Source organism: Alternaria ethzedia (assembly GCF_023757985.1).
Source record: "Alternaria ethzedia strain BMP 0044 chromosome Unknown scaffold_1, whole genome shotgun sequence".
Lineage (NCBI taxonomy): Eukaryota > Fungi > Ascomycota > Dothideomycetes > Pleosporales > Pleosporaceae > Alternaria > Alternaria ethzedia.
The window spans coordinates 2,325,891-2,347,439 of record NW_026056194.1 but is presented as its reverse complement, the minus strand read 5'-3'; the positions used below and the strand labels follow the sequence as shown (position 1 = coordinate 2,347,439).

The 21,549-nt window shown below is 53.4% G+C and overlaps 4 protein-coding genes across 4 annotated transcripts; 2 read left to right on the top strand and 2 right to left on the bottom strand.

Moving 5' to 3' along the window:
- Positions 1-512: 512 nt before the first annotated feature.
- Positions 513-1,825, top strand: GNA3 (G protein alpha subunit; the record flags this gene model as incomplete). Its single annotated transcript, XM_049372400.1, has 6 exons — positions 513-636; positions 689-1,034; positions 1,079-1,207; positions 1,260-1,389; positions 1,439-1,677; positions 1,726-1,825. The coding sequence occupies 6 exons, from the start codon at positions 513-515 to the stop codon at positions 1,823-1,825; spliced, it is 1,068 nt and encodes a 355-aa protein (XP_049238534.1).
- Positions 1,826-7,981: 6,156 nt separating this feature from the next.
- J4E87_000747 (uncharacterized protein) lies at positions 7,982-9,791 on the bottom strand (the record flags this gene model as incomplete). The annotated part of the gene is made up of 5 exons (XM_049372399.1): positions 7,982-8,629; positions 8,676-9,394; positions 9,441-9,514; positions 9,559-9,610; positions 9,659-9,791. 5 exons carry the CDS (start codon positions 9,789-9,791, stop codon positions 7,982-7,984), a joined length of 1,626 nt encoding a protein of 541 aa, XP_049238533.1.
- Positions 9,792-16,796: 7,005 nt separating this feature from the next.
- On the top strand, positions 16,797-19,575 carry J4E87_000746 (uncharacterized protein; the record flags this gene model as incomplete). The annotated part of the gene is made up of 3 exons (XM_049372398.1): positions 16,797-17,724; positions 17,790-18,397; positions 18,445-19,575. The coding sequence occupies 3 exons, from the start codon at positions 16,797-16,799 to the stop codon at positions 19,573-19,575; spliced, it is 2,667 nt and encodes an 888-aa protein (XP_049238532.1).
- Positions 19,576-19,771: 196 nt separating this feature from the next.
- J4E87_000745 (uncharacterized protein) lies at positions 19,772-21,480 on the bottom strand (the record flags this gene model as incomplete). The annotated part of the gene is made up of 4 exons (XM_049372397.1): positions 19,772-20,827; positions 20,885-20,956; positions 21,012-21,286; positions 21,414-21,480. 4 exons carry the CDS (start codon positions 21,478-21,480, stop codon positions 19,772-19,774), a joined length of 1,470 nt encoding a protein of 489 aa, XP_049238531.1.
- Between the last annotated feature and the right edge of the window lie 69 nt (positions 21,481-21,549).

The window sequence follows — 21,549 nt, the reverse complement described above, 5'->3', positions numbered from 1 at the left end:
CCCCAGGCCCTCCGTCGGCGCCGGGCGACGTTGTTGTTGGTTGCACCTTCTCCAGATCCCGCGCCTTCCTCATCAACTTACTGGGGAAGGCACCTCCGCACGAGCCACTGGCAGCCCTGGAGTCTCCGATCTAGCTCACCAAGACGACCCTACCAACCATACAACACCACCACCACCGTCGCATTCCAAACCCCAGCCCGTCCTCGCGCGCCAGCCCGACCCCGCTCCCATTGTTGCCGCCGTCCACGCTGGCGACGACGCTGCCGCGCCCGCTCACCTCGCGAGGCCCCCTTTGACGGAGCTGCGTGTCGGATTAAGCCGACCAAGCGTCACCACAGCTCCAGCAACGCGCCAGCCGTCACGCCGCCATCCGGACCAGAGCCTCGCTCGCATCACCGCACACATTCCACGCCGACGGTTCTGCGACGCGCTGAGCCTCGTGCTCCATCATTATCCCGCGCCCGACTCCCCCCCAACGCCCGCGGCCGCGAGCCGCACCACACGCCGGCATTATGGGCATCTGCATGAGCACCAACAACGACGATGTCGAGCAGAAGAAACGCAGCCAGGCCATTGACCGCAAGCTCGAGGAAGACTCGCGACGGTTACGGCGGGAATGCAAGATCCTGCTGTTGGGTGAGTAGCTCCAGCCTGTCTGCGTGCCAACGCAATCATTAACACCCTACAGGCTCCGGAGAGAGCGGAAAGTCGACCATCGTCAAGCAGATGAAGATCATACATCAGAACGGCTACACGCAGGAAGAGCTCGCCATGTACCGCCTGACCATATACAAAAACGTCATCGATTGCGCAAAAGCCCTCATTGGCGCCATGCGACAATTCGACGTTAGCCCCGAGAAGCCAGGCAACGCCCAACTCTGCGACTACCTGCTCGACTACACAGTCGACCCCGACCCTGAGAAGCCCCTCGATGTACGGGTAGGCCAGGCCATCACATCCATGTGGAGCGACCCATGCGTCGGCAAAGTCCTGGAGCACTCGAGCGAGTTCTACCTCATGGACTCTGCGCCATAGTATGTTTGCGCATCATCTCCCCGTTTCTTACTAACGTTTGCAGCTTCTTCGATGAGGTAGAACGGATATCCGACCCCAATTATGTACCCATCGAATCCGACGTCCTACGAGCGCGTACCAAGACCACCGGTATATACGAAACACGATTTACGATGGGCCAGCTCAGCATACAGTATGTGCGCCCCTTCAAACCGTGCTGTGGTTGTCAGGCTAACATGAAACAGCATGTTCGACGTAGGGGGCCAACGGAGCGAGCGCAAGAAATGGATACACTGTTTCGAAAACGTCACATCAATCATCTTCTGCGTGGCATTGAGCGAATACGATCAAGTCCTGTTAGAAGAAAGCTCACAGGTATGTCATTACGTCGAGCTCCTTGACTCCCACTGACTCGTGCCTGCAGAACCGAATGATGGAGAGCTTAGTGCTCTTCGACTCGGTAGTCAATAGCCGGTGGTTCATGAGAACCAGTATTATCCTGTTCCTCAACAAGGTCGATCTGTTCAAAGCGAAGCTTGCGCGATCGCCACTTGGCAATTACTTTCCAGATTACTCTGGTGGGAATGATGTCAATCGCGCCGCCAAGTACCTGTTGTGGAGGTTCAACCAGGTCAACCGAGCACACTTGAACCTGTACCCTCAGTAAGAAGCTTCCCCTCACGAGCCCCTCACGCATGCTGACCTTATTAGCCTAACACAAGCCACCGATACATCCAACATCCGGCTCGTCTTTGCCGCTGTCAAGGAAACAATACTGCAGAACGCGCTAAAGGACTCCGGCATACTATGATAGTCTACGCAGCACCGACCCCAACTCTTGACGGCCACGCATACGAACTATGAGTGCTCCGACATGCTCAGCTTCCTCCTTCCGCCATACCCATACATTTACATAATACACGAGCCCTTTACGATCATTACTCCCGATCGTGCCATTCATGATGCACATCCTCGGTCACGAAACGGGAACTTTGGGAGATATCATTGCCTCTAGCTATCATACAAAGAGCGCAGCATTGGTGTTTTTGGCGTTTAAAGATTCCCTGGGACCTGCTCCTTCCTTCTTGTCTTGGATAATGGGCCTGTTTTCATCGGAACATAACTTCTCTCTGCGGGGTCGGATTTCTTCGATTTGCTGAACCTTGGTTGCCCTTTTACCTCCCCCGAAATCTCGCTGTTCTTTTTCCCTTTATCCCAATATGTCACTATGGACTGAGAGAGATAAGCCGGAGGAGAGAGGCCAGAGAGGAAAAAAAGTTGAATGCGCACCCCCATTCCGAATTTCCCTCCCCATCAGTAACGGGGTTTCGCCCGCGAGGAGAGAGGACTTGTATGCTATATAGTCTCTCTTTTACGATATGCCTTTTATTTGTGTCTTATTCGATCACATCATTTTTTTACTTTTCTCTGTCTCTCGCGTCATGGTCAAATAACGGAGGAGGAACTCTCGACAGTTTTATCGACTCATCACTACGACGGCCCTTGTGCGACGGTACGGTTTCTTCATGGCCCCCCCTGATATAGCGTTCGCGCAGATATAATGTACGCCACCATTTTCGAATACCAATACAGATGATATTGAAGTGCAAATAATGACTAGTATGATCCACGGTAGTTTCGCAGTCTCGTGAAGTGGTTCAAGTAACAATGCGCGCGCTCAGCACTCAAGCACTTGTTGCCAACACCAACTCACATCTTCCATATTTAACACAACAAATCCCAGTCATAGAAAAAGGCACCCGGATACCGAACTCGGATTTCGCAAACGTTGATTGGTGGCTTTATCCTCCCTTCCTTCCTTTCGCGCAACAAAACCAACCAACCTTACACCCTGTTCGTCAAAACCCCGTCATCACAATTGTATGTAATCAATATAACCCGAAATAGTCGCGCCGCAACGTGCCGAAAACCGCGCGGCCCTCTCTCTTTGTTGCGTGCGCATTTGCGCAAAAGTGTAATGAGTGCAATAAGCTTCACAAAGAAATGCTAGTCGGTGTGTGTGTGATTCTAGTATGTGGGATTGTTGCGCAGCGGTGGTTTTAGTCTAGCCTGGGGTGCGAGTGGGCGGTTTGGTTGGGGAAGGGATGGGGAAACTTGGAAGGGTGTTTGGGATCATGTGATTGTTTGGCAGTGCTGGGAAGATGTTTGGGCTTGGTATCTCGGTTGTGGCGATGGCGATATTTGACTTAGAGAACTTAATACACTTCTCCTTGGTCAGAGGTATGCAGAGCTCGACATCTCACATAGAGAAGGGAGCGAGTTGTGTCAGCATTAGGAATACTCGTCACAAATAATTAAACGTGGTCGTTCCCAATTACTCTCGACCAATGAAAAGCCCACGTGCTTCCTTCCCTCTTCCCCTTCGCAACGCTACTTAATAAATACTTTTACGGTGCATCAGAAATAATCGCATACACTGAACACAAACTCCGTCGTGTCAGCGGGGGAAGGGGCGGGGCGGAAACTCAAATTGACAAGCTAGTCTGCGCATGTGATGTAATGTCCGCTTCAGGAAATGACATGCGAAAACACGAGTGATTAGTGGGGGGGGGGGGAAGAAGACATTATTACGAGATGCAAGTTGTGAGCTGCCATACAATACGCAGGCTTAGTGTGAGAGATGTGGGGGAACAGTCGTGGTTGCTCTGACGGCTATTATCGTGAAACCGCTTTACCGTATGAGGTATCCGCAGCCCTCGACATTACCACGATACCACATTGCGAAAGAACAGCCTGAGAAGCAAGCGCAAGTTGTTACGTTGTTTGAATTCATGGTAATGTGGCTTGTACTGTTCAATGTACTGTACTGCCTGCCTGTTCCCGGCGGCAAGTCAACCCCCCAAAAAAGTAAACGCCTGCCCATGCCCACCCCCATCCATACCCTTAACGGCCGTGAGGGATCTTTTGTGGTATATCGACTTTTGTATGAGAGAGAAAAAAGGAAAGTCATGACATCGTTAACGCCCGACCAGAACTCCTGTCGCTGCTCCATGATGCTGGATCGCTGTCAAAGGCGTATAGGGTGTTGCTCCGTGCAACTCCATCTGATAGAGATATCGATCGTCCACACTCAGTGCTTGTTGGACAAGAAAGTGTGCTTCTCAAAGCTCATGCGCCTCTGCCTCTCAGCGGCACTCATCTCCGAGGAAGAGGTCGGCGGAAGCGCATGCTTTGCATTAACCGCAAGAGGAGCGAAAATCTTAAGACCAAGGACTGGTGAATCGGCAGCCTTTGTGGCGGGAGAAGATGGCGCGCTGATAGTACTAGTCTCGGAGGGTGGGGCGGCAACGCTGCTGGTGATGCTGGAGACGGAGGAAATGGACTGGTGGCGCGCGGGGCGGTTGGATAGAAACCCGTGAGCAGGCACGACGGGCTCGGTGGGAGATTGAATACTGGGGCTGGCTGCCTTCTTGACGGGAGTGTTGACAGTGAGAAAGTTTTTCGGGAAGGGAATGTGGTAGGTTGAGCTAGTGGAAGACATTGCGCCAGATTGGGTGTTGGTTGTTGGTTTGTGGGTGGTGAGGCGTTGGTTGGAGGTGATGGTGTTGGTTGGAAAGTTTTGTTTTATGGAGAGGTAATGTGGGTGTTCTGGAGGACGACAGAAGGTGGTCGGCACTTCTTATATGTTGCCCGAGAGATTATCAATTGTGAAAGTTCTCAAGTTCGGTGTTGTGCGTGGGTACCGTGGGTAACGCTGCCAAGCAAGTTCCGCCGGGGCTCGCGTGTGTCAAGTGACCTCTGTAACTGGCTGGAGCGTTTTGATGATCTGCCAAAAGTAAAGGTCCGACGCGCTTGAGTCTCCGGTGTATCCTGCCTAGTGCGTAGTTTAAACGTGTCTAGCTTCGTCTAGCATAAAAGAGCTGGAGCCAAAAATCGAGAGGAGGCCTGGGGTTGCAGCGCGGGATGTTGCAGATGCTTCCGCGCTGGGTCTTGGCCGTGGAGCTGTAATTGACCCTGGCGATCGTATGGGTCCGGTGCACTAATGATGTTCCGCTTTAGATGGCGCGGTTCGTCCGTGGATTGATAAGACTGCAGAAGACACTTGTTTCGCGTGCGTAAGCGTCCGGCTGCGTGTACAATGGTACGTGTATGATCGACGCAATTTGAGGCTGATTGTGGGTTCAAATGTACTTGGCAATTCTTGTCCGCCAGTGGGAACGGGCTGCTCGTGGATCTGGGGTCTCCGTAGATGGAGAGGTCTGTGTGTTTTGGTTCCAGAAAGGTTTTAGGGATGTTGAGACAGGTCAAGTTGGCTTGGCAGTCTCTACGTTTTCGACCTCTTGGGCGACTATCAAGATAACTTGGCAAAAGGTTATGCTGTTTGACGCGGCAGGGTGGAGAGCTCAGCGATTCGTAGCGGAAGGAGAAACAGATGGAGCCAGACTGAATTCTTTTGGACTTAAGAAGGGAAGGTATAGCCTTTCGGCAAGGACGACGCGCCTCGGTCCAAGGGCACTCAGCAGGCCTGACCAGTCCGACTAGGAATAAGTAATCCGAGATAGAAGCGACGCGAAGAGGCGCGTGAAGCAAGCTCAACCTCTTAGAGCCGTGCATAGCTGTAGAAAACTGGGATACGAAATCTCAGCATGCATACCCGCTCTTTGCAAGCCGGACGACATGCGGGTCCTCACAAGTCAGTCGGTGCGCAAGCGCTAGATGCTGAGATGAGTGGAGCGAGAGTTAGTAAAACCCACCACGTTGGTGTAGCTAGAATGCTCTCTGGTTAGATCTCGTGGGATGTTTCTGACCAAGCCAACGCCGCATGGAGTAAGGGGATGACGCGACCCCTACACGTCGCAGAAGCACGTTATGCTATAGGGCCAGTTTTTCTGCTCATGCTGAGTACACAATTGGCCTTGCATAACAAGGCCGCGCTCACTCAACGCCAATGCCAGTGCCATGTGGTACTAATTTGCTTTTCGATGAACGTTCCTGGGGAATCTAGCCGGTGATGAGGCGCGTGCCTCGCATCATGCGGGGGTGAGGACAGGCCGCAGGCGGATCCGCGCCCCTGTATGTGTCTTCAGTGAGGGTAAGCCGAAGATAGCCTGGTTGCGTAGGAACGAAGGAGTCGTCGCTGGCGCCATGGTGTGATGAAGAAAAGATGCGCGGGCTGCTGGCGGAGCTGACAGACGAAAATCTTCCGAGGCTTCCTTCGGTCTCAGGTGACGCTATCTGCTACCTTATCTCCGTTTTTCTCTACTAAGCGACCTGCGACAGTCCACGTAGTCGCCCGCATGTATTCCATATCTGCCTGCACCACCACGCCTCCAAAGCTCCAGACCTTCTCAATTTGACATCTACACGATTCAGGCAGAAGATAACGCTACTACGCCTCCTGTATTCAACCACTGCTTGCTTGGCAGTTTAACCATTTATTCCACCGGGTTTGTGCCGAGACGTGCAGCGCCTCTGCACCTCTGTGTAGCATATTCTACAACTTACAATGATCGTCAATGTGCGAAAGACTGGGGTGTACTAGAAGGGATGGCCATTGGAGAGTTCCCTGATGCAGCTTGCGAGTCCAACGGTCGCCTTATCTCGACTTGTGCCCTGATGGCGTGTACGGCAGGCCAACCGGAGTCGAACGGCAAGCACTACGCTCAGACATGGTGTCGTGCATACGCCGTTGTTAGGACAGACAACAGTAATCCGCGTATAGCTGTCAAAATCTGGCTAGAGCTGATCTATCCTATTGCTAATGGTTATGGATGATCATGACTGTGGCAGGCCCAGAAGTGTTCAAAAGAAGCTACACACGAGTACAATTCAGAACCCTTTCTCAGAGAATGATGCCATCGAAGAAAACTAGTACCTGCCCAGAGATCTCATGCCAAGGCAAACCACACCCATCTCACACATGCAGCAGCAAGATCCATCGCATCCTACGAGGCAATTCTCCGTACCTACGTAACCCACACCCACCTTAACCGGCCTTGTCGCGCACTCCGCCCTCCACAAGTGCATTCCATACCCTGGATCTTGCCACACTTGACTCTCGAATACACCATGATAGCGGCGGCAGCTGCGGGAGATGCGCACTAAGCAACTCGTGTAACAAGCGGTGAGGACGAGACCAGTCCTTGATGTGCAGAACCCCAAGTGGGGTTGCCACCACCCTTTAGTGTGGGGTGAACATTCCGGTGTCCGGTGAACGGAAAAAGTAACCATGTGGAGTATGTTGGTAGTTCCCTGGCTAGATATGGAGAATAGCCAACGGGTTATATGTCTGGGGTACAGTTGCGTTGGTTTCATGTATATATCGTGGATGCAGAGCGAGGCACATGGAATGGCATTTGTTCTCGACTGTAAGCCAGATATAAGAACCAAGGTGTATTGATAGAAGCCTAAAGCTGAGATTTGTAGGCAGTAGAGGGTACATGTCTATACTAACTACCCCATCCAACAACGAAGCAGTCAGAATATCACAAATCATATGTACAAGAGCCCTCTCACGCCCGACGTCCCCGTTATGAGGCGCCAGGCATTTTCAAGGAGCGCTCTAGCTGGTATTCACTCTTCCAACGTTCCGTTAAGAGTACACCGTATCGTATCACGGGACTCCTGCAGGCTCAAGGCCTGCATCGTTGGTGTTTGTCTTTTGTGGTTCAGGTAGACCATTGACACCTGCGGGTTCTTCACATCGTCCGGCTGCAAGCACGGACAGAGATTACATGAGAAAGGAGAAAGAAGAGAAAGAAAGTAAACATCGATGACGAGTCTGGTATCAATACTGTCTTTGATGTTTGCAACTTACTGCATGTGTGGCTATAGGCCTGATAAGGTATCTTCTTCATCGTTATTCATGCCACAATATAGGCTTTTCGGTGCCTGACCATAACGCCGTGTCGACCTTCAAAGCCATGTGGTCGGTATCAATACGCCTTGCTAACCATTTCTCCAAATCCTAGAACCGTCATTTTCCCGTGTTTGATGAGCCCGTGTGCTAGTCGTAGTGGAGGAAAAGCTGGCTCATGCTCTCTCCATGGTGGTTTCTTCGAATCGCCTCTGCTAGAAGATTGTCGACGTTGATGACCACCAGCTTATCGGGGCTCGCCTGCGCAAGCTTGTGGTCGGGGATCGGAAACGCGTTCGTGATGACGATCTTGTCGATGACATCGCAGTTGCTCATTTCCTCGAGACAGTCGCCGCCAAAGATACCATGGGTAGCGAAGCAGTAGACCTTTGTCGCACCACCGCGCTTGACAACAGTCTCGGCGGCCGCAATCCATGACGCAGATTTGTCCATCATGTCGTCAACAATAAAGACAGGGCGATCCTTGACGTTGCCGACAAGAGTGACCATGGTCTCGAGCTCGGGGTTCTTGAGATCCTCTTCCTCATCTTCAGATGATGCAGCGGCGTCGTATGTGCCACCGAGGGCATGCGAATGTTCGGTCTCCCTGTTGCGGGTGGAGGAGGTAGTCGAGATGAAAGAGGACATCATGTGCGAGGGTATATCGTCGTTTTCGCCTTCGGACGGAGGGCGGTTGCGCCAGGTGTTGGTCGATGTCGCAGACATGGAGGGCGAAGGATGTGTATCGTCGACGATATGGCCTTGTACTAGTCGTCCGTGGATGACGTTCCTCGCGCGCTGCAGACGTTAGCTGTATTCAACAGACCCTTTCAAGGGAACATACCTCGTCAGTGTATTCCTCGGCGCCGCTCTCATCTGCACTCTGCTCCTCGAGTTCTTCCTTGTTCTTCTCGACATCTGTTCGGATGGGCTCCAGCGGTACTTCGGGCTCGACAATGGAGCCTGCGCGCATACTCTTAGACAGCGGATGGCTCCCGGTCGGCTCTGACCATCCGTTGGCGCGCCTTTGCAGGGGATTTGACGGTACGCGCTTCAGACTTGACTTGCCTGGTTCAGCCTTTGAGTCTACCGTCATCTTGGAGATGGGCGTAATCTCAGCGTCGGCATCCAGCGCAGCCTCGACCAAGTCGTCGGGGGTCTCGTATGAGCCATCCAGCCTAAGTTGCTCGAACATGGCACTCTCGTTCCAGTGCACCGCCGTGCCTGCCCTCCGCCTGTCGGTTGTGACAATACCAAAACTGAGCTTCAACGCGTCTGCCAGAGACGTGACGCGCTTGGTGCCACCAGGGTTCTTGCTAACAACGACGGCTTCCCTCCAATTCGGCACGTTGACGCGTATCCAGCGGGCGAGGAGGGGTTCGGCGACGAGGTTGTCGACAGGGCACTTGAAGAAGCCCTGCATCTGGGAGGCGTGGAGGTCGATGGTCATGACATGGTTCACACCGGCGATGTGGAGGAGGTTTGCGACCATGCGGGCGGTGATGGCCCCGCGGTGCTGCTTCTTCTTGGACTGGCGCGAGTACGGGAAGTAGGGCATGACAGCTGGCGATGTCAGCAGCTGGCAGCGAGCCTTACAGAGTCCAAGTACCTGTGACCGACTTGGCTGAGCCGCCTTTGCAGGCCGAGATCATAATCAGCAGCTCCATGATCGAGTCGTTGATTCTGACCCATTAGCCGTTGACGCATACCAAGGCTGGGCTGCTCACTTCTCGCTTCCGCTTTGGACGATGAAGACATCTTTGTTCCGGATCGAGGTATCTGGAGACGCTTAGCACGTGAAGGCGGCGAGAGTGTTAGCCAACATACGAATGGTGACGGAAGTCTCTCCGTTCTTGAACTTGCCCAGCGTCGCGGAGCCAGGCTTCGTGCCCAGCCTGTCGCAGATGCCGTCGACGAGCTTGGGGTGCGAAGACCCGCCAAAGACGAGTGCGCCCCTCATGGTGGGCGGGCCGAGGAGAGTGACGTTCTCGTAGTGGGCAAACTGAGGTGAGGGCTGGTGAGGACGCCGGTAACGGTCGTGCATGTCAAAATTGTTCGACATGCTAGCTCAGATATCCGCCCGGGAGGGGTTTAGCCCAGCCCCACTTTAATGACCCGATGCGGATACCCCAACCAGCAACGTGTGCCTGACTCGCGAACAGCAACGAGCAGACGGCTGGATAACTTAATAACGACCAAGGGAGCTACGGGAGCGGGAGACCAGGCAGGAGCAACAAGATCGTTATCTGCCTTTATGCAGACGTGTGCATCAACTAGGCGTCTTACAAGCTGCTGCAGCGCTGTCACGCGACCACATCACATTGCTTCCTGGCCAACGGTGCGCGCACGATGCACTTAGTCGCCTTCGTACACGCAATGCATCCGACTCCGCCTCTCAACATGTCATTGGGCTTTAGTACGTTGTGGGGAGATATAAAGTCGAGAATTGGGCCGCAGCATTCATATTGAGTGTCTGCCTCTGACGTGGAGAGCTCTCAATCAAGGACAATGTTGTGTCACTGTAGTGTGCGATTGGATAGGCTTGGTCGTTGTTGAGGTTCTGCGCAAGTATATTGGGCGTCCAAAGCGTCATGGAAGATATTGCAACCATCAGGCTTGCCACGGATGGGGCTACGAATGTGTCCCCAATGACGTAGATGATCAAGCAAGCATAGAGTCGACACCAACAAGACGAGGTACTTTCAAAGGATATACAACTAGGTTCCCTCAGGCATCCACTCGCCAGCTCTATCTCCACATGGATCGTAGTTGTGCTTTCTAGACAGCCTCGCCCTTAAGCAAAAGACGTCGTACAAGCTCACCGCTTGCTTTGTGCTTCTGTGGCCCCGGTGCTGTACGTTGCTCAACCTGGATCAATCCCCACACCGGAACTCAACCGATTCGCGACTTTCTTTGTCGTAGCCATTATAGTTCCCTTCCCAGCTTCATACATACCCTCGAACCGGTTTAGAAGCGTTAGTGTAGCTATGGAGGCGCACGTTGACCTTTGCTCTGATCGCGCGAGCTGCAGACAACCGTTGCCATTTGCAACGCTGATCCACAGTAGCCATGATCTTCGTACTTGCCATGTACATACGAATGCGGGAGACATATATTACGACGGCTCCTCCCGAAGCATCCACATAGCTGTTCGTGGAGGTCGATCCGCTAGAGTCGGTTTGGCGGCAGTTCATGGAAGCCTTCCAGGTAAATAGTGGGTGCTCTGGGCGTCTGCATCCTTTCCATAGTGCTATAAGGATAATATCGGACATAGGCGGTGAGCTGGTGTCACAATGACAGGTACGTACCATGAGTCTGTAAAAGGGAAATTAGCCAACTGCGTGCAAATGTGGTAAATGAAAGACCGTGATGGTGCGCAAAACTGAAGAAACGGCGCCTCATCTGCCTGCATCGAGCGGGAACTTTCTCGTCCCACCATGGCATACACCGAAAGAAGAACACCAGCGCTTTATTTGGGGAGGAGCCGGACCATCGCAATTCCCTCTATTTTCATGATCCTCAGGTAGTGTGATGAGCCGTAAGGCTGAAAATAAACACCCCGATTGGCTGTCCAGCACACAGTATGCGGACACTAGTTTGCACGGTCCGCCTCCGAACGCCGGGTCTCAGGTATGGTGCAATGGCTGGCATGTCTCTCGATGTTGCTGTGCGTGGGACGCGTTTGCATTGACAGAAAACGGCGTACACAACAGCAACGTAGAGCGGCTGGCCAGCCAATAGAGGCTGCAGCGGGAGAGAAGCGTATCCAAGAGCCTGGTTCGAGGTCGTGATAAAGCTTAAGAGCGGGTGAGACGTTGTGCTTCGTCTGACGCGTGCCCGAATTTGTTGGTACTCGAGCGTGGAAAGTGGTGTGATCACGTATCATCTTCAGATGTCGGTTGAATCGCCGATTCTGAACTACCCAACGCAGGAGCATATCCTCCGAATCCTTGTCTGGAAGAGGGGCACCTGAGAGAAACATTGGCAAGCCGACAATGAGACCTCGGCGACCATATGGGTCTACACAGAAAGCTGCATGGTTGAGAAATTAGGTCGCGTTACAGGAGTGTCTGACTGCCATGATGCATGGTGTCAAGCCACAAACCTGGAGGCTCGCTGCGAACGGGGCTTTTTGAGCAGCTAGCGAAAGCCCCCGCAAGCACTTGCCATGGTAGAATTTGAGAGGTCGCGTGGGTGTGAGCCAAGCGTGCTTGGCGTGTTTGCGGCGGGCGATGGAGCTAGCGAGAAGAGGAAGTCACCCCGTCTGGGACTGACGCGCATTCGTCCACACGCAGGACGCCACACGGGCGCCATGGTCACAGCGGACGTGATGGTTGTCGCGATCTTGCATTGTGGCACCGAGCGCCAGGTTCACTCCGATCCGGTGTAACCGATGGGTCCAAGCGAGTGTAGAGCTCCCACCACCGCCTCCCAAACGTAGTTCCCGTCGTAATGTCCAGTCAGGTACCATCGAGGCTTCTGTGGAACACAGAGGAGGGTGTGATGCGCCGGACCTAGCTCTGATCATCTGCCTGTGGCCGGGTAGGCCGCTGGAACGCCATGTCCCGACCTCGGATATGCTTTTAGTAAGTAATGAGATCTGGCAGCAATGAATCAGATCGTGTCATGTCATCAAAGGAAAGACGATGTTGTAGTCGACGTGAAAAGGAACAACAGGACCGCGAACAGCGCGTTGATAGGGTTCAAGTCGTTGTGCAGATGCCCCCTGAGAGGTGGGATCGCAAACCAGCAAGCCATGACCGAGCTTCTCCTGACAGAAACATCAGATGCGCATATAAAGGCCTCAGATATGAAAGCCGGCCAGGGGTGTCTCTGAAAATTGCGAGTGATTACTATGCTCATGTTACTGCTACAGGACTCTAACTTCCGATACTAGAGGAACGAGATTACATGCTGGAACGGAACGTCATGGCTGCTCGTCGCAGAAGCAAGCAATGTCGATAGAGCTGATAGTGGATCTCCCGCCAGCCACCTGCATGGTGCTTGCTGCTTTGGACCAAGTACCTAGGTATGCCCTCGACATGGCATGCAGAATCTCGATATAGAGGCAGACCTATTTGGCGGCCATGAGTGGATCTGCGCGCCACAGCAGGACACGCAATGTAAGGCTGCATGTAGCCGTCTGGACGAGCTGAACCTGGCTGGAGGTCGACTTGACGCAGCAGCCAGAGACAGAGCAAATGCACCGACCTGCATCAGTTGCTGCGCGTATTCTGCGAAGGGAAAGGCCGGCGACAGTGCCGACGGCACTTCTCAATGCAGAGAGCGGACGCATTCGTGTATCGCAGAAGACGTTGCAGTGGAGGGCTGTATGTCATGACGGCACGGTGAAAGAAAGAAGACAGGTGGAGCGGACAAGAAACGGGGTGGAGGCGCATGCAGGACGACGTTTTGGGCAGCTGGTGTCTGGGACGCTGGACAGCCCATGCGGCTCACGATGGTGCCGGACGCGTCGTTCATGGTGTCGGGCAGGACAGCGTATCTAAGTGTGCGATTGGCGTGCGTCTATTCTCCGGGGTTGACGAGGAGCAGGCGAAAAACAAAAACTTCGTGACGAGGGCTGGCACGTCGTTGGGGAAGGAGCAGCCTGAGCCAGTGCAGGCGCGAAGCTAAATTTGCCGACGCCATGCGCCCTAAGCTCCTTCCGCATTCCAGTGCACAGAGAGGCGCCGGATTGGACGCCGAAAAGGGACCCTAGTTGGACCGCAGCCAGCATCTCTCGATGCAGCAGACTGCACAGGTGCCATGAGAGAATTGCGGCATGCAGGCACGGTTTGGTGTGACACATAGAATTCGGCAACGCTATCCTCGAAGCATCTCGGAACATTCACATCGCGCCCTTCCCTGCTCCGGCACCAGGGGCTTCGCGACGTCGAGATGCTACCATGGCCGCGGCTGCGGAACGGCCAGCCCGCGTTTGACCAACCCCACCACGCCCGTCTCTTTGAGAGGGCCTCATATTGGAGGAGAGGGAGCAGATCCCCAGCCGGCCTGCCTGTGCTACCATCGAGTACATCTTTTGCTCCATCGGTGCAGCAGCCATCCGCTTTGGATGCCCTCTGTCCAGGAGAGCAGAACCTCCAGACGGCTACACGCTGCTGCGTGTTGCACACTACCGCGCCTGGTGGACATGCACTCAGCTCTTCCTGTAGCTAAAGTTTATTCTCCATTGGGCCCGGCATCGAGAGAGTCAGTATAAGACGGACTACAGATCCGCGTCATTAGCGTCCTCACAGTAGCAACAAGCAAACCCTGAAATCGTTCCTTCTCCAGTAAACAACCCTCACCCGACGTCGCTCTCATTCCAAGTCTTGCTTGCTTTTGCCAGCCACGAATCGACGTACCCTGAACACCCTCGCTTTCGAGTCCGATCCTACCTTAGCCTCAACCGGTATCCTGCCGCAAGCATACAGGTCAGTACTTCACCTCGCTCTCTATATCTAGCCTTCGTGCCCCAGCATCTGTGTCTCACACTACCAGCCAGACAGTCGTTCCCGTTCATCACACGCTTTCCACCAATACTCTTCGACTACCATGGCCCGCCCCGCAAGCTGCACACACAACTTCAAGTTGATCAAGTCCGACACTACTCTCGTCGTCTGGAACTGTCAACTATGTCACACTCCTGGACTCTTTCACATCTATGAGTGCGAGCAATGCAAGCTCAAGACTTGTCGGCCTTGCGCCGCCAAGGCATAGGTGAGTCCAACAATCCCTTCCATCAGATTCTCCCTCCCCTAGGAATGACACCTTGGACTTACGGCACGTGCCAAGGTGTTGCGAGGGATCATTCGTAAGATGCAACATGTATGTAGGTGCTGACTCGTTGACTGCAGATGGAATGCACAGATCGCCAACTACGATCCAAAGCACCCGAGATCCCGGTTCCCAGATGCACTCGAGCTCTCATTGGCGGCTGACGACCCTCCCACATCATCGCACATCACCCATCTCCGCTACGGTTTTCATCATCATTTTTCACGTCAGCCTTATTACCTCAGCATGGCGTTCAGGCATCTCTACTTTTCACGTCGCCGTCGTTGGCGACTATATCTCGAAACGGCAGGCTTCCTTGCAGGAATCGATTTTACGACTCGCTAGACAGAAGCAAAGGGGTACCCGCTTTGCAAGGGTTTCAGACTCGCCAGGGCCTGCACAGCAAGGCCGATGGCGATTGCCGTTGTGACCCGTCTGTCAGATCCTACGATACCAGGCTTTCTTTAACTGTTCCACGGCCGACTTCCACACACGGTATCTTGTCCCTTTTGTCGCTTTACAGTACAACGACCGGTGCAAACCAGCAAGTCATAATGTCTTCAATTCTTCACACACTATTCGGTACTATCAGGAGTCCAGGAATGTTATCTCGTCTCTCTCTTCTAGCTACATGTACATCTAGACGCCTATGGGTGGGGTTGCTGTTTCACATACCCATGAGGCGGCATGCCTGGCGGCTTAGTAGACTACATCATATCATAACCAGATCGAATACACCGGCCCGTCCATCTTCTGCAGTTTGCGGCAAGAGCTGCGGCAATCGTCGTGTTCTGCCATTGAAATTAGCTCATCGTATTAACGGCACCGCCGTAGGATTCCGCCTCGTCTCGGTGCCGCGCATCTCATCGTATTCCAAGGTTGGTCTGCGCAGTGCGATCCTCTGTTAGTAAGTGACATATGACTAGCATGCTGGTACCAAACATGACTTTTCAGACAGCTGAGAGCCAAGCGATGAATTAGACGCTTAGCGCGATGTTGTCGCCAGACACACCTGGTACCGATTGCTCTGTCTCCAAAGACCCACAATTCCCGATCGACTACGCAAGACATCTAGGCATGGACGTGCTGCCCAAGGGTCCAGCACAACTGTGGTTTCAGCGCGTATCTACAGCCCAAGAGCCGCAGTCTCGCGAGCCGTGTTCTCGTCTCGCAGAAAAGTCCGAAGACAAGGTGGTGGACACGATTGCCCTATTCGGGCCTGCCTGATGAGGAGCGACACGATTGCCGCCGACATTTGATAGATAGACAACGCAAGTCTTCATCAGCTTGGAGCATCGCATGTTGCGTATCTGCCAGTACCGACAGGGGAGCTAACTTATCAGACCATATTCCAGCATCGCTTTTCGCAACATCGCAAGGTTCCGAAGGCGCACCGACAGATCTCGGAAGACGACCCTACCAATCGCATCGCAGACAGCGACCAGTCAGTCAGTCGATTATATATCATGCGGGCGCCTGCCAAACGCATGCGGGGGATATATGGCCGGTAGAATAAGGACATACATGAGATCATAAGACTTGAGGTCGGTGTTCTGCGACAAGTGCCCAAAAGGGTTGGGGGACGCGAAGTTCGCGCTTGCCACCCCTTTTGCCCAGCCTGCCCCGCGCCTTCCAGCCACAGTGCCCCGGCCCATCTCGTGGCCTGCACTAGAACACACTCTGCATACAAACTTTGACCAACAACTGGACCGCTTACTCTGCGTTAGGCCTCACGCTCCACATCCCACCCGTTCACTGTCGTCGCTGTCACTGCCTGCGATGCTGCCTTGCGCAGAGAGCGACAGCCTTGTTGTGTGTTGCGGAGCTTGCAGCAGCTGCACAATCGCCATGGGATGACAAGCTTTCATTCGCACGACCATTGGCATGCGCGAGAGATGCTATTGGAGCCAGATGGACGTTATGTTCAGCCGCAGGCAGCCGTAAGCAGCCAATACTGCAGATCTGACGATACGGCCCCCAAACCGACAAGACACATTATAGTCGACGTGCCAGTGCAGACCGACCTTCAACACATGTTCATCTCCTCCCATCTCCCTTTCTGTGCTCGCATTCGCTTTCAAAGAGGTCTCCGCTGTCGTCCCTTGATTAAACAATTATAATTGCTTTCGAGCAAAACAGTTCAGCCACAGCGTTACAGATGCCCGGGCCCCGCAGAGAAAAAGCAACCATGATCTCTGAGAGAAGCGAGGATACACAAACCGGCGCACCTCAGGAGGTCATCAACGAATTCTGGGACAATCTCATTACGAAGCGACCCGAGAAGGTGACCAAGATATTTCCACCGAGTTTGTACGCGCATCTACTGCCTACGCAGCGTAAAGAGGGGACCGTCACAGGGAAGAATGCAGCTGAATCGTATGAAGCGGCCGCTACGCAATGTCGCGCTCGCGTTGCCCGCGTCGTCAAAGAATGCCATCGTACAAATGAGAAGTTTACCGATGCCGACTTTGACATTGAAGATCTGTCAGACAAAAATTGCCAATGGGGTTTGATGAGCTGGTTCAAAGAGGAGCCAGCAAAATCAACAAATCCACAAGTCAGCCCTATGCGGCTGGGTAACGCTCTCTCCACGCTGGTTCAAAGTGGGGTAGTCATGTCTGATGGCGCGGTGTTCGATTTCACAGCTACGGCCAAGCTCCTGACCAACAGGCCGAAGAGCAGTAAAGACGGCCCCAATTCTGTGCATCGCGTTGATTGGATCTTCGAAAACCCGCAATTCGAACTCGACGGCTTCTCCAGCTCTGATCTCAGACAAGGCTCGAATGGCGATTGCTGGTTCATTGCTGCTGTGGCGACTATCTGCAGCAATCCTGTTCTAATGAACAAGATCTGTGTTGCTAGAGACGAGGAGTGTGGAGTCTATGGGTTCGTCTTCTACAGAGATGGCGAGTGGATCTGGACAGTCATTGACGACAACCTGTACCTCGAATGCAGCGATTTTGACACCGCTTTTGGGGACCAGTATGACCCAGCGAACACCAAGGAGAAGAAGTACAAGAAGAACAACCAGACTGGATCCGAAGCGCTGTATTTCGCATCTTGTGTTGATGAGAATGAAACATGGCTACCGCTGTTGGAGAAGGCTTACGCCAAAGGTATGCCCGATTTCCGCCAGCCGCGGTCGTTTGGAGTATGTTTGAGATTACTAACGAGCTTGCAGTGCACGGAGACTACGATGCCATTGCCGGCGGCTGCAGCGGCGAAGCGGTGGAAGACCTGACAGGGGGCGTTACAACGAAGATTCTTACCGATCGCGTCCTGAGTAAGAAACGACTATGGGCAGAGTTACTGCAAGCCGGCAAAGAGTTTCTATTCTCAGCCTCCTCGCCTGGCATGGATGGAGATGACTCGGACGCTCGAAGGGGGCTTGCCCTGAGCCACGCTTATTCGATATTGAAGGCAGTTGATGCTGAGGGTGAGGACGGTACCAAATACCAACTTGTGTTGATACGTAACCCTTGGGGCAAACGAGTCCATGCCGGCATGGGCGAGTGGACTGGACCCTGGTCCGACGGGTCTCGGGAATGGACGGCATACTGGATGGACAAGTTAGGCCACAAATTTGGAGATGACGGCCTGTTCTGGATGTCGTATGAAGATCTGCTCAAGAGGTTCGATCTTCTTGACCGCACGCGGCTCTTCAACGAGGAATGGACTGTAGTGCAGCGTTGGACGAGCGTACCGGTCGCATGGGTTACTGGCTATGTGAACACAAAGTTCTCGGTGGAAATCAAGAAATCTGGGCCGACCGTCTTTGTCCTATGTCAGGTAAGTCGCAAGGCATTATTCGTCGTCAACATACTGACTCTTCATAGCTGGATGAGCGCTACTTTAAGGGTCTAGAAGGCAAATATGACTTCGACTTGCACTTCATATTGCAAGAGCAGGGTTCTGCAGCAGGCGACTACATCATACGCGCTCGAGGTGCTTGGTTTGGCAACCGTAGTATCTCCGCCGAAGTTGACCTTGAAGCCGGAGTATACGAGGTCTTGCCAAAGATCGAAGCGTCAAGAAACAAAGAGGCTCCAGATGTTCCGGAGGTCGTCACCAAGCTGGCAGAACGTAACCCGCAAAAGCTCAGGCAGATTGGTCTCAACTACGATATTGCAAATGCCAAAGGCATCTTCGAACTATCTGAGGAAGAGCAGAAGAAGAAGGAACAGAGAAAGAAAGAGGCGAAAGAGAAGAAGATGAAGAAGAAAGAGGCAAAAGAGAAAGAGAAGGCTGAATTCGAAGCGTGGAGAAAGGAAAAGGCGGAGTTTGAAACGTGGCAGAAGGAAAAGAAAGCCGAGTATGAGGCCTGGAAGAAAGAGAAGAACGACCACGAGATAAAAGAGACTCCTGAAAAGGCGGGCAAGTCGGAGGCAGTACCATTAGACAACGGTTCGCAGCCGGAGCAAACCACTGCGACGGATGCGCCTGAGGATGCTAGCCACGGTACCGAGCAACTCACCTCATCCGACACAGACGACAAGCCAAACGCCCCAGCCAACCTCACAATCCAACTAAAGGACTCCTCAGACAAGACAGAGCCCGCTACAGAGCCCGCACTCGAACCACACGACCCCAGCAACAACAGCGGCGGAGACCACACACCCACCTCCGAAACCTTCCCCAACGAACCCTACTTCAGTCCATCCCAATCCCCCCGACCTTACAGCCCCAACCAACAATTCCCGCCCCCACAACGCTTCCACTCCCAACCACCGCCAGACTTCCGCCGATATCCCCACCCTCGTGGAAACCATGTTTACGGCGGAGCTCCGCCTCCACAAGACGTTCCTCAGGCGCAACAGCCCAAGCCGTGGAATGCGGTCTGTGTATTGGGTCTGAGAGTGTATAGTCAGGATCCAGAAGTGAGTATCAAGTTGGTGAAGCCGAAGGATGATGAGGAATGTGCGATTTTGGATGTTGATGGGGAGACGGCGGCGGGGGCGACGATGTGATTGCGCGCCGCGTCAGTCGTCTGTGTGCGTGTGCGATTACGACAAAGCGCGACAATCTCAGCACGGCGTTTTGATCATTATGGATAAGTGAATGATGCCGTTATTCATGTCTTCATTGCTATTGATATGCAGCTCGCAGGTTCACCATGCTATGTATCGCCCCCATCAAACCGTTCTCTCATCGTCGACTGGTACCCTACTCAGCCAACTTAGCACCGTTCAGAATAACCGCAGCCCTAATGGTTGCGCCATTTCCAACATCAAAAGTGTCGTGCACAGCCATACCCTCCGCACCCATCACATCCTGGAAGCCCACCTGCGCACTTCCAAACTCGACGTCCTTGTTCAGCAGCGCAATCTTGAAAGCGCCAGGGTTCGCAAGCATAGCTGCAGTAAGCGGAATGCGGAACGCCTGGTCGAACGAAGGGTTGAAGATATCAGTGCCGGGAGTGTAGGTCTTGACTGCGGTCTGGAACGTCTTGTCACCCCAGGTAACCTTGACGCTGGGGTTGAGCTCGTCGCGGTTGCCCTGGAGGCCACCGGCGCTGGCAATGAGGACGGTGGCTAGACCGCAGACTTGGCCTTCAGCCTGACCCTGTGCGTTGGCCGAAGAAAGAACCTGTGCGTCGTTGACGAAGTTGAAGAATTTGGCGTGGATCAGGAGACGCGCTTGAGTAGCATCACCCTTGTGCGAGAGCTCCAAATCTTGCGACCCGCCCTTGAGAAGAATCTCCTTGACGCTGGTGGAGCCAATACCAATGTCGTCATCACCCGCCAAGTCATCGTCCTGGATGTCTACGGTGATATCCTGCTCGAAGTCTGAGACCAAGAAGTCGTGGGTCTCGTTCCACTCTGGCTCGTGGTTGTTATCCACAACGCTCGTCTTCCACTCTTCTTCCGCGCCTAATTTGACCTTGACGTAGCAATCTGGTACGTCTTCGAGCTTGACCTTGGATAGAAGCTTCCTCATGGTACTCTTCTTCTCGCCCTTCTTGGGAGCACTAATCCCGGTTGCGCGGGCGACTGTGATGCGGATGATACCGTGGTGGGGCTGGTGGCACTTGAAGTAATCGACGTCGTTCATCATCTTGACGAGGAAGCGGTTGGGGAGTACGGCCATGCTATCGATGATGCCGAGGATGGTCTTGCGGACGGTGCTGTCGATAACAGAGAAGTCGGCAATGTTGGCGGCGTCGGTGAAGTCGAGCTTGAGGCTTGGAGTGTTGAGGAAGGCGACTTGTGCTGCGCCGATCTAGGGCTTGCTTTAGTATAGAACTCCATGCCATGCGAGACGGTTGTAAGGGCTTACCAGTGGGATGATGTTTACTAGAGGGCATAGCAGCACGCTGATTCGGCCCTTCATATGGACCTTCTCAACACCCTGGATACCATGTTAGCTCAGCTGACTAACTTCTTTCATTACATTCAAAACTTACCACTTTAGGCACCATGCTGCCGTCAAGCTCAAAGTCACAGACACCTTCCCAGGTCATGTCCATATCGAGCTTTATGCCGTCATTCTTGGTCTTGTGGACATCGACGTTGGAGAAGCCGATGGGGATGTGACCAAAGTCGATTTTGACAAACTTCAGGTTTTTCAGAGGGCCAGGTAGTGTCGAGGCGAGAATAGGTTCGACGGTGTCTTTAATGATGTTGGAGCCTGCGACGCAGATGTTCGGCCAGAGGTTCTTGACAATGTCGTTGAGGAAGCCTGGTACATGCGAGTTAGCATGTTTCGTGCCCAAAGTCGGTATCAATGAGCGAGCGTGCGTCCATCGCGGCATTGATCATTGATCACATCGACATTCGGCGGACGAAGGCTTGGAAGTGGCATTTACCAGCTGGTTCAGCGCCACCAGAGGCTGTCAACGCTTCCACGAGAGATGCGGGCGCCTGGTTAGCCATGATGTGCAGTGAGGATGAACGTCTTTGTATTCGGTTTGCTAGTAGCTGTCGAGCTGGTAGGTCTAGTAG